General features: G+C 42.4%; 1 protein-coding gene across 2 annotated transcripts in view; it reads left to right on the forward strand.

Annotated features, from left to right (window-relative positions):
- gpc6a (glypican 6a) overlaps positions 1 to 12,803 on the forward strand; it is a 179,066-nt gene that overhangs the window by 133,187 nt on the left and 33,076 nt on the right. For both annotated transcript variants that reach the window (XM_023793112.2, XM_023793113.2), the window contains exons 5-6: positions 9,580 to 9,710; positions 11,886 to 12,029. In XM_023793112.2, the coding sequence (XP_023648880.1) occupies positions 9,580 to 9,710; positions 11,886 to 12,029 (275 nt within the window). The remainder of the gene's footprint in view (positions 1 to 9,579; positions 9,711 to 11,885; positions 12,030 to 12,803) is intronic.

The following is a 12,803-nucleotide window of genomic DNA, read 5'->3' on the forward strand; positions in this document are numbered from 1 at the left end:
CACCTTTCCAAGTCTTTCCTGTAAAATGTGACCTATTCAGTAAATGTATTCACCATTTGCCAAATGATTTTTTTTTTCTCAAAGTTGGTTTTAAAAGGCAATTTGAGTTACATCCGGAAAGGCTTTTTATAAAATGGTAGATTAGGCAACATCAGGAAGCCAAAGAATTCTCGTATTACAGTAACAAAAAAAAAAAAGAAAAAAAAAACATCTGCGAATGCAATCACCATGTTGGTTTGTGTTTTTGTGGTGGCGACGTGTTCCAAAGTATGCGAGTTTATGATATGAAAATTGCTGTTCACTGAAAGAACGGGTTTTATCAAAATATTTGTGGTACGGTTTGTTAAAACAACCATTGCCTCCACCAACAAAAGAGTTTTAGTGACAGTCATTTAAAGTGTGTCTTACGTTTCCCATTTCCTATTAGTAATTATATCCTATGGAGTTTGTGCTTTGCTGTGTTGCATTTTAGCCCGTGGCTTCATCAAAGCGGAGTAAAATAATCTTTTCTGTTTTTGCCATTGCATCTCCTCCCAAAATAACAGATTATGTCCTGTAACTAAAACTAATTCATATTATATATAAAAAATCTTTCATAAAACACATTTATATGAGTAAGTGCCTTGCACTTTATCCTTTCAATAGCAGGATATTACTGTGTTTTATTGGGGCTGTATAAGTTAAGCACATTTCACAGGGGTATAAATTGTGCATGTCCCTCCTTGGGCCTTCTGCCACAACTGGATCCCAACAAGCTCCTCAAATTCTTTGCTAACATTCTTACCAAAAGAACACATTTGAATCAGCACCAAGCGGTGTCACCATGCCAACTTAATCCAATCATCCCTAAAGCAGTGTTTCTCAGCTCAGTCCTGAGTCCACGTTTTTGCTCCCTCCCTGTTACCGGCCAGATAGTCCACGTTTCTTCCTTCCCTGCTTCCTGCCAGATAATCCACATTTTTACTCCCACCCTGCTCCCAGCCAAATAGTCCGCGTTTTTCCTCCCTCCAAGCTCCCTTCTGACACACGAGTATGTTCCTCTGTGAAGGTCAGCAGCAGACAGTAGAGCTCTTTGGTGTTCTGGAGCAGAGCATGTGAGACGGTTTCTGCTTTTTACTTTCCTTACACATTTGGCTGCAGTATAATCTTTCCTGTTTTTGTGCCAGCTCTTATGTTCTGATAGTAGTCAAATAGTACTCCATATGAATATATACATGTCAACCTTTGTGTGTGTGGTATTGATGAACTGAATTAAAAGAGCTATTAAGATGTTATTTATCAGATATTTCACCCTGTTCTCATGAGGAGCCGTTCTTGAGGTGCTAGTAAAACGGAGGTCAACATACATATATATATATGTTGTACACATATATATGTACACACACACACACACACATACATATACACATACTTACCCTTTTTCTAGGACATGTTCCAGGATCAGAGGAACGTCTGATGCTGAGTAGCCTTCAGGACTTGAGTGCCACTCATAGGGGTCTGTGCTGACCCAGTTTGGCCTCTCACTGATCACGGCCATCTAAGGTACTTCAAAGCAGCTGTCGCTCCAACGGGGAGTGTCATGTGGTCTATGTCCCCCAGCACTGAGGACAAGTGTTTTATCTGCCTGGAACATTCTCCATATGTGGCAAGGAAGACCTTTCGTCTTTCGGCCTTCCGATGCATCCCTCGCTTTTCCCACCCATGCACTGCTTAATGAGGACATTGGCAACCCATCCACACTCAGCACCAGTCTCTCAGGTAGGACCACTCTCTGAATCTTTAGGCAGATATGTAGGTCAGAGAGTGCGTGTCTGTCACAGCATGTCAGCGTGCAAACGATTAAGAAGGCAACTCTCCTGTCTTCCAATAAATCGAAAAAAATCAATGTATACATACACAAGTGACTGCGGACATGTCTGTCTACACTCTGTTTTTGTGTAAAGCTTGGGCAGCCTGGATTTTATCTTCCTGGGCAGGTTATTGAATTTTATTAAAGTGAATGAAAGTTGGTCTGATTACTTGTTCGTAGCTGATTAAACTTTATGATGCATGCAGAAAATCTTATAGCCTTGATTTGAAGCCGTGTTTACAACCATCTGAGTGTAAAAATCAGCAACCATACAGGCTGTTTATCACGCTTACTATAAGTTCGGAGTTTCCTGTCCTTGAAGTGTTACTGAAGCAGAAATGGCAATTGCCTGATAGAGTATTTTTTTTCTTTCCCAGGTATCATTGTCACATTTTTCCAGTTTTGTCATCTGTGCAAGACTGTGAAAACAAAGAAAAGTATCCCTCTGTTGTTAATGTGCCTCTGGTTGTTTATGAAATCCTATTGCATTGGTCTAGTAAAAATTAATTAAGGCTGCTTTATATGTGATTGTTATTCAGAACTTTCCAAGAAGGTAATAAAGTTGTCTGACACTGAGGCACTTTGAGTTGGGGTCATTACCACTAAGGATAAAATGAATTTTGAAAAGGTAGCCATGAAACACCACCCCCCCCCCCAACCCCAACACTCCATGCACCTTTCTGTGTTTTCAAGCATTCTGATAAAATTTGCATTTCTGCCAATTATATTATCCTTTTCATGCTAAAAAACACTGTGCCGTCATCTGTGCAGAACAGAAAGTGAATTCTTGGTAGTCTGTGCCTCGGCATGCTGCAAAATCTGCTCTTGGACGGGTTAATTTGGATTACAAGGGATTAGCAAGCCTGCTGCACATGAAGGCTGTGTTTGATTTGTCTGATAGGTCCAGTGTTAGATTCTCAACAAAGTTTCCAAATAACACAAGGAAAACAACAAACAGATGAAGCCCAGATGAAGACATGCTCTCCCATTTGTAATCAAAAGGTTATTTTATATATGTGATAATATCCATTTTCTGTAACCACTTGTCCTATTCAGGCTCGTGGGGGGTCCGGAGCCTATCCTAGAGGCTACAGGTGCAAGGCAGGGAACAACCCAGTATGGGTTTACGACAGGAAGCAACAAAATTACTACATTAATATTAGTACATTAATATTTTGATATATTAGAACTTAATACTCACCTATTTATAGGTGGTTGATTTTCCATTAAGAACGACACAGAGCTAATTGGAAGGTATTATTTTATTTTCTTCCGAATGAAGTGTGCAGTCCCAGTTTCTTCAGTTTTGCATGTTGTTTGCATGTTTTTTTTCAGTCAGTTTTCAAGTAGCTCCACACGGCTGAAACGTGAAGGTGTTTATCTTTTATCTGTGAAAGAATTCCGGAGTATGAATTTGTTGTATACAACCTCTCTCATGACTTGAGAGATGAAGGACTTGAGGGCAGGCATTCGGGCAAAACCAGAGGGGTTTATTGAACTTAAATGAACAGAATTTGGAAACAGACTGGACCGTGAGAGATCAAAAACCAGAGGACTGGCAACTAGGAAGGGCACAGACAAGAGGAGGGTTGAATATCAATGACTGAACTGTGGAACACATGACTGGGAAACACGTAAATACGAAACTAACAAGGTAGCTAACAAGAGGCAGCTGGGAGTGATTAACATGAGGGTTACGAGCAAGAGGTAAGACAAACTAGTAACAGGCGTGGCTTGTTAGGGGCATGCTAGGGAGGAGACAGGAGGGTCCGGTTGACGTGACAGGCAGGATGTGACAACCTCCTGACTTGAATGACAAGACATTTTTAGGTATTAAATGTATAGGTACTTTAGGTCACCAAGCAAAGGTTTCAAGCAGAATTATATCAGATATGTATTTACCTGACAGATTAATACGTAATTCTTTTAGTAATATGATTAATAGCTTTTCTATTTTTTTTTTAAGATGGATGTAAGCTGTATTTGCTACTTCCAGTAAACAGAATGTCCTCTTTTAAAATTGTGATTTTTTTTCATTAATTTTAGGGCCCATAACCCTGCCCAGGATAAGCAGCTGGATGATGCATGGTACCATTTTGGCGGCGTGTGTGAAAACAGTACAGTCACTGCTGTTTTTTCCTACCTTTTTTTCGCTATTTGGGAGGAGGGCTTCTTCCAAAAGCATCCGTGAGGCAGAATTTTAGCCAGGAGTGCGAGTATTTCTCTGAGAGCTGACCGTGATTAAATCCAACCAAAACAAACAATGTAACCGGGTTCCAGCGGCCAGAGGGGCCTCTCACAAAAAGGTCATTTTGCACCTCCACAAGAATCCAGATGTCAGCCTTCCAGGCAAACTGCATCCCTGCATTGACATCGGGATCAACAGTGAGACCTTTTCACGGCTGCTAGCTTCCCCGGTATGCTACAGTAGTCAAGGTCAACAGTAAAAGAAAACACAGACATATGAGTGAAGAAAAAAAAGCACTAATATCCCAACTAAATCCTTTTAGTATTACAAAGTCCACTGTAAGTGCATTATAAATGTAACACAATTTAATGTATTTCATATGTGTGAGGCGTGAAAAAGTTTAACAGACTAAACTGCAGTTAGGTTTCTAACTAACTTTGTGTGAGAATCGCTCCCTTTTGGAAGGCAGACGTGTTAAAAGGTGATGGTGCTGTATAAGGCTTTTCTCTTTGTGGGGTTGCAGTACCATGAGCAGGACGAACACTAACGCAAAACAAAGAAACATGCAGGCAATGACAGACATTTTAACAAGAAACAAATACATTTACTTCCATTAAAATAAAGTGTTCTGACAAATTATAAAAAATTTCCAGACCTAATTTTTTCCCTTGTCCTAACCCCTAAAGGAAACGAAACAGTTCATTTAGATTGCCACAGAAAAAAAGAGGGTCACATTGCTGTCTTCCAAAAGGTTTCCTCCTGTTGGATTCTGCCCTGTGAATGTGGGGTGAACGCAGGAGGGATGGACATGAAAGCTGTAGAAAAACAGGTACATCAAATCCTTGCTATGCTCTTTGGGAAGATCGTGCTTACTCTCCCGTTTCTCTGGTTGAATCTGCTAGGAGTGGGGGGGGGGGGGGCAGTCATGGGGGGGGGGGGAGTCGGGGGGTCAGTGTTGTCATGATGCGCTATTCAGCCGCGGGTACAAAGCTGGGAGCTCTTGTTTGCGCCCTATCTTTCATCTCTGCCTGTCTTAATGCTGGAGAGAGCCCCTGCCATCCGCTCACCAGCTGAGCCCGCTGGGCTGCTCCAATAAATGTTAACAGTCTTATTTGCGGCCCGGCCCATCGCCACTGGTTACAGCCACCCTGGGTGTCTGCACCGTCCACAGCCCCCCCCACCCACGAGGCTCACAATGCCACATCCCCATAAGTCTCCTCTGTCTGTGTTGACCGGCTAAGCAAGAATTCTTGCTTAGCTGTAACAGGTCCTTGGTCTTGCTGAATGACTTTGCGACTTTGCTGTCGGGTGTGACGTCACTCTCAGCTGCGACATCCCACCTCAGAGGTAAATGGAACGCAGCACCAGATATTCCGCTCCCTTCCGACCATGACGGTCCCATCGCAGCAAGACAGGATGCTGTAGGTCCGCCCGAGGTTCCGCGTCAGCTTGCGACGTCCTCGCTCACTGCTGCCGTGACGGTTTTCTTTGCTTTCCTCATTAATGCACATACTGCAAAACACCAGCAGATGATGGTTTATTTATAAGGGCATTTAACATGATGATTAGATTAATTGCAATCTCCAAGGTCTAGCTAATAAATATCTGCAAGTACAAAAAGGCAGTTTTTATCTGTTTCCTATTTACATAAATGAGGTTTATGTTACAGTATGTCAAAAAAATCATTTTTCAATTATGGTATATTTGAAATGCGGTTTTTATTTATGCGCAAATGCCAGTGTGAAGAAGCACAAATGGATTGCATATGCATTTAAATAATTATTATTAATTGTACCCTGTAATGTTTGTGTTAGTATGCATGAAATCACAGTAGCGATGGCGTTCCCGAGGTACGGTGGACGATTTAAAGGTCCTTTGTAAATGTAAGCAACGGCAGGGATACCTGGAAGGCAGATCGGGAGAGGAAACTGGACGGAAAATGAAGTAAATGAAGGAAATTTGCCATCGCCCGCCCATTTATGGGACCGATTCCCCCAGAAGGCCGCTATGGTAGCCTAGGCGAACAGAGAATCGGAAAGGCGCTGGACTGTGTGCGGCATAACAACGATGCGCGAAAGCCGCTTGTTGCTGCGAGGGGAGGAAGCGGCGCCGGTGACGGATGGCTTTCAAGCACAGCGTTTATCCACAAGGAGAGCGACTATCTGGGTTTCTGTGTTTAAAAACGGCCGGCGGCTGCCTTGAACCATGAAAAGCACGACGCGGTGGTGCTGTCCGTATTGCAGCCATTAAGGCTGGATTTATGACTTTCTGTGCGCTCTCGAAGGTCCATTTTTAACCTGTCATTGAATAGACATTCACCGCAGCGCTGGGCTGACAAGAGAAATAACGGCATAGCTTGAAACCTGAAGCTAGCCTCATTAATTAAAAGCATTTAGATGTAAATTTTTGAAGAAAAAAAAAACTAATGAAAACACTGAAATGAAATTCAGGATACAAAGTTCGGGGTCACCGAGTAGAAATTACAATTTTTTTAAAAGTGTAGATATAGACTATTAGTTTTGTTCTCAGATAAAAAGAGAGCAGGAACTATCCAGAGGAAAAATGTTTAGTTTGAAAGTAATGTTTTTTTTCTTTTTTAACAGTGAGAAAAGTGATGTTTTTTCTGCGAATGGGCTTCCTCTGTTTCTGTTAAACAAGGCGATGCTCTTTTGCATTATTCAGCCGATAAAAAGCATTTTCCAGCTGGCTGAATACGTCCCTGTTATTTTTTCTCCAAAATGTCCAAAAGAGGCATTGAAATCACTTATGCTTCAACATAAGCAAATTTGTTTCTAACGCGTATTTATTTCTGTCCATTGCTAGAGGATGCGTGTCTGTCATTCTGTAATGTATAACCAATTATGACCAACCTTTAATGACACGGCTGCACTTTAAATTGCGGCTGCCATCTGATAATGCACTATTGAGAGGACGCATACTGCTATATGTATCTGAGAGGCATGCAGGACGCGAGTGCTTGTTTGCCCCTCCTGTCTGAGGTTACCGTCTGATTGATTGAAGATGGGCTAATCATTTTTTTGTGGTTCCACACCACAGCACAGCGCACTGGCTTTGTAACTGAGCCCTTGGCTGGGCTGATATCCCCGTTTCCCTTGCGAGGCCACGGTTCAGATGTCTGGCGTGTTAGTCGGCACAATTTGAAAATACACACCGATGCCTCCCGGTTTTATTTCACGCAAGTAGCAACAAAATCATCCCAAGGTATGCAGCCTTCTGCGATCAGGCCATGTATTTACTCATATGTATATTACACGATGTTGAAGGAGGTTACACAAAAATTGTCTCATTGTTTTATCCTGTAACCAATTCTCGCATATCGTAGCCGATTCCACTAAAAGAGTGATAGCTAAATAAATTTTATATTGTTATACAGAAATTCAGACAGATGAAAGATAAAGTAATTTGCATGTGGTGGATTTGAATATAATACTCTGACTGATGCTGATTGTTATCCAGGAATCCGATTGTTTTGCCTCTGATTCTCTGATTGTTTCATCATTGGCAGACTGACCTGACTGTGTGTATGAGACTCGTATCAATAAGTATTCCGCTGAGTAGAAATAACTGGAGATATACATGAATAGAGGATTCAGCTGCACTAGAGAGGGTACTAGTTTGTTAGATTAGCATTGTCTTCATAAATACTGTACCTATGCTCAAAATGAATGTCCTCATTAGTATTTTTTTTAGATCTGCCCCAGCCAGGGTTAACATTTATTCACGCATTTGCCTTCAAAGAACCCATTTCCTGCCCAAAACTGCCTGACTTTATTCTGTATGAAAACAGCGTTATTAAGATCCAGGTTGGCCTTTCCTGACAGCCAGAGGCCACGAATGATTATTTATTTGTTATTTATTTTGTTGGAATTTGTGGAGTTATTTCTGTTGTTTACCAATGTTTATACATACATAGATACATGCGTGTGGAGTTTGCATGTTGTCATTGTGGGGTTCCCTTTGGGTACTCTGGTTTTCCCCTCAGTCCAAAGACATGCTGAAGTGGATGGACGGATGGATGGTTTGATTTTTTTATATCGGGTAAATTGTTATATTAGTGTTGCTGTTTTGTTTCGAAAATCCTAAATTTAGCCATTAGACACTTAAGTCTTTAAGTTTCACCTTCTGAGCACCGGCAGGCTTGCGATTCCCGGTTGGGGAGACACACAGTTTCATGCAGAAAGGACGGGCGGCAGGGAGGCTGGGGCTTTCCCTCTGACAGCGCTCAGCACAGGAGATGGGAAAGTCAGCAGTCACGAGGAGGATCAGTCTGCATTTTATGAAAAGTGCTTCCTTTTTGTCCTCAGGGAGAGGCCTGTTTATGAGTAGATGGATTTACACAGGGAAAATGTGATGTTTGAAATAACTCCTGAATGGATTTGAGAGCAAATAAAATTGCTTTATTTTATTTGGATCTGAGCTTTTGGCAGTTGGGTCTTTTACAGTTTTATGGCTGGATCAGAATCTTTTCAGAATGTTTACTGTACATTTTGCTTAGTGCATTAATGTTTTTTTATTACATATTGAATAAAATGTGTCATATTGTCTTAATATATGTGAAATATTTACTGTCAACGAAATTACTTGTTTTTTCTTCCAGCAGTCATAACTGAGACAGAATCATCAGTAATTTCCTTTTTTTCCCTGAGTTTAATTTTGGCACCAGTTTGCAAGCAGCAGGATGTGGGAAGTGAGAAAGCATGTTTAGTGTTTTAATTCTCCACGTTATACGAGAACGAACCTCTTGCTGGCACAGACTCCGGAGCGGGTCCCATCTCCAGCTCTGCCTCCCTGCAGTTCACTGACGCTCTCCTCACCTCTCTAGCCCACCATGGGATGACTTTAGTCCCTTGTTAATCTCCCTCACCCCTGTGTATTGCACTAATAAGACCTCTCGGGACAAAGGTTGTGCAGGCTACCTGTCACAGTATCTAAACCAGCTACTTGATTGCACTTGTATTTTTAACTGAACAATAGCTACAATTAGGGATGATGCAAAGAACATCTCCGATTGCACAGACACTTGTATTTACATTAATCTAATAATAACTGGCAATACCTGTGATTCCTCTGTGCAGGAGTGGTCTCGTAAAAATAAAATAATATTCTTCTATTCTTCAGCTCAGTTGGATATAAGTTGTCTCTCTGGGAAGTGTCATGAAGCCTGTTTTATTTTTAAAAATTCTCCTTTTCTCTTTTTTCATGTTTATGACATTTTTTTCCAGACAAGCTCGGGGAGGTCATCCAGTTTTCCTGTGCCAGAGAAATGTTTTTTATAGTCTAGGATGTTAAATCAAATTTAAAAGGAGGGAAATGAGAAGGAAGGCTAGTTGAAATGTCACCGTGGCAACACCAGGCTTTTCCCTGACACACAGCTGGCGTCCGTCAGGTTGAGGTCTGCTGACCCTTGCCAGAGGAGTGCATGCATGCGTGTGTGCATGCGTGTGCGTGTATGCCTGTTTGCATGCCTGTTTGCGTGTGTGCAGGGTCCAGCTCACCATCCTCTCTGCCTCCATTTTGTCAGATGCCCTGTTGCTTGTGGCGGAGAGGCTGGAGGGACCCTTCAACATCGAAGCCGTCATGGAGCCCATCGACGTCAAGATCTCAGAGGCCATCATGAATATGCAGGACAACAGCGTGCAGGTGTCCTCCAAGGTCTGTCTGCTGACCTTTGCTTTTAGTTCTTCCTTTCATGCTTACATTGATGTATGGTTTGCCTGAAATATTTTTTTTTAAGTTACTGTTGCTATATTAAATGAAGGAATCTTACATTTGTATTCTGACAGCATTGACCTACCTCTGCTTGATATACTGGCTTGAAATCCTGATGTATCGCTGCACGTACCGCTTAATTTTTGATTTGGCAAGTAGTTGCCGAGCAGTTTTGTTGCAGCATGTAGACAAAAAGAGAGGCTTGCTGATGTGACGATAAATGTGACCGTGCCCTCCGGCCGTGCCGCAGCTTTCGCTAAGGTCATGTTGAAATACGACAGTTGGTTTCTCGTAACAGAGCTGGTGAGCTTAGGCCACGCCCACGTGCGCGTTCATGGTCGCCCGGCATTTCCTGAAAGTCTGCGCGACATTTATACTATGTGACTGAAGGATGCTGCACACACGTCTGTAAAAGGGGGATTTCGGCATTATGTGAATATAAGTGAATATCATAGTTTTTGAATATCATAAGTTTTATTACTGTACAGTGCGCATATTACTGTACCGTGTTTAAAACAATATTAGAGAATCCAATTTTTTGGGGGCCATTTGGGACAAATATAATTTTTTATAAGTTCATTTTTTAACAATACAGCACACAGCATTTTATGTGTATATCTGAGTGATTTGTCAAGGAGTAGCAAAACCTGAAAGCACATTTTGGTCGCTTTATGTCACATGTTCCTAGAATCCAAGAAATGTAGAATTTATTATTATTCCTGTCTAGTGAGAAGGATAAACACAGTCTGCACATGACGAAAGTGAGCATTAATGCAGAACTGGGTAAATGGCTTCGTTCAGGCTCCTTGTGCACCATGGTGTTGGCGTGTCCCTGATTTGCGATCACGGTGGCAAATAGGTGGGCACCGCTGGGAGGTGGGACCCCTCATGCAAAAGTCACACATATCATTAAACCACTTCATCATCGTCTGGGCTGGAGACCAGCGGAGTTAAACTGGTGGCATCAGACCATACTGGGAGGGCAATCAGATTTGTGTCGACTAAAGGTTAAGCTCACAGACACCTCCCTGGGGGAGGGGGGGGGGGGGGTGGCTTTTAAAGAGCTACAGTCTCTGTCATTTAACCTAGTGCTTCCTCTCTATTCATGGGAGAAAAAAAAAAAGACGAACCTCAATTTCTCAAGACCGGGACCCTTGAAATTGCAGTGCAGCAGCTCGCCACAGACACGTGTTGTTTGTGCTGTATTGAATCTTCGGTCGTGGTTCACAAATCAGAGTGAAGTGTTAGGAATTGATTTGTAAGACAGGAATGCTAGCCGTGCAGAATGGCAAAGGGTAAGTATCAGTTCAAAGGGTATTTCACGGTGTCTCTCCTCGATATTTAGAAGTCTTTGAATCATGAACTCTAATATTGTTGCTAAAACTGTGGGTAGGAGAGGATTTATGAGAGAGAGCACCAATATATGAATGTCATGTGAATCATCTGCAGGCAGAGATAATATCAAATCCCATAAATAAAATTGAAATCTGCAGATTCGGTGTGCTATCACAAGCCATTCTGAAACTCAGCATTTCACAGAACTGATAACTGACGCTATCTACACTCTACTCCGTGGAGATTCGCTTGAATGGATGAAAAGGACCAATCACACATTCTGTTAATTCCCATGTGACCGGCATTCATTCAGAATGGATCAGTATGGCCCCTGACTAGTTTCCAGATGAAAAGTGGATCTTGTCTCCCGAATTTTTCTTGTACGTTTGTTTTTTAGCAGACGTCTGGAAGTGGAATGTTTCTTTCGACAGAAAGTGTGTGCGTTTTAGTGATTGATTAATTTCAATCAATTTAAAAGGATGTTATTCATATAAACATGATCGCACAGAGATGAATAGGTAAAGCGTTGATCAAAAAAGACTTTCAGTTCTTTTCCTTTTTTCTGAAATTTATGACCCGTGTTTGAGGCCCGAACTATATTGAAAACATTCCTCAACCTGAAAACGAGGAAACATGCTGAATGGCTCCATTCCGGGTGGTAACACGCCTCACCTTGCCTTGCCCCTCCCTGGGCTCTGCTCGGCTCTGCTGATATGTTTGCAGAAGCAAAGTCACGTCTTCCCACTGCTTAGCAACTGCTTCTGCTTCTTCCTCTAATTGCAGGTCTTTCAAGGATGTGGGCAGCCAAAGCCTGCAGCGAATGGCCGCTCGAGCCGTGGCATCTCGGATGTGTTCAACGCCCGCTTTAGACCTTACAGCCCAGAGGAGAGGCCCACCACAGCGGCCGGCACAAGCCTGGACAGACTGGTAAGTGAGCCCGCCCCCCCCTTTAGTGTTCCCGCGACATCTGTGCAGAGCTGGGTTTGTGTCCCCGGTGACCAGCGTGAGCAGATTCTCCTGATTAGATTCGCCGGATCACCATCTTATCCTCCTGGAAACCTGGAAATGGGTCCTTTGTACCAGTCACCTGGTCACAGTCACTATTGATTTTGCAGACATTGGGGTACATTGGTTATACCTTGGGGTGCAATGCTGTGCGTCAATAATTTTCCATCCATTGTTGTTCTTCCATATTTGTGTACGCAGAGCGTCTCTTCTTCGGGGAAGGTCATAAGTAAACAGGAGCTGGGTAATGAATTTCCTTTATTACAGTTTCAATTCTGACACTCTAAAGGAACTGATGTTTTATTCACCGTCCTCCAGTCATTTGACGAACAAAAGGAAAATATTTTAGAGGCATGAATGTTTAAAAGGTGCTTTAATGCATTCATTTGTTCTTTTGATGCGTTACGAAAGCTCAGCCCATAAAGGAAGCGCTGAGGGAGGTCACCTGACTGCTTTTCAGTGGAGTAACATCGTCTGTAATATCTCAGTTCTCTCTCTCTATCATGGATCCCTTAAAGCATCCTTTCACTGTGAGTCAGGTTTGCACATTAGGAGAAAGCTCTTCTTTCCCTTAGCAGTGTTACTAATTTTCTCCTGCTGAAGAAACTCGCTCGAAGATACAGCAAACACCTTCTTGGGACTCAAACAATAAGTTCTCAGCTAACCTGCAGGTCCATAACCCCTGTTCTCAAGTAA

The sequence above is a fragment of the Paramormyrops kingsleyae genome, chromosome 16, assembly GCF_048594095.1.
Source record: "Paramormyrops kingsleyae isolate MSU_618 chromosome 16, PKINGS_0.4, whole genome shotgun sequence".
Taxonomy (NCBI): Eukaryota; Metazoa; Chordata; class Actinopteri; order Osteoglossiformes; family Mormyridae; genus Paramormyrops; species Paramormyrops kingsleyae.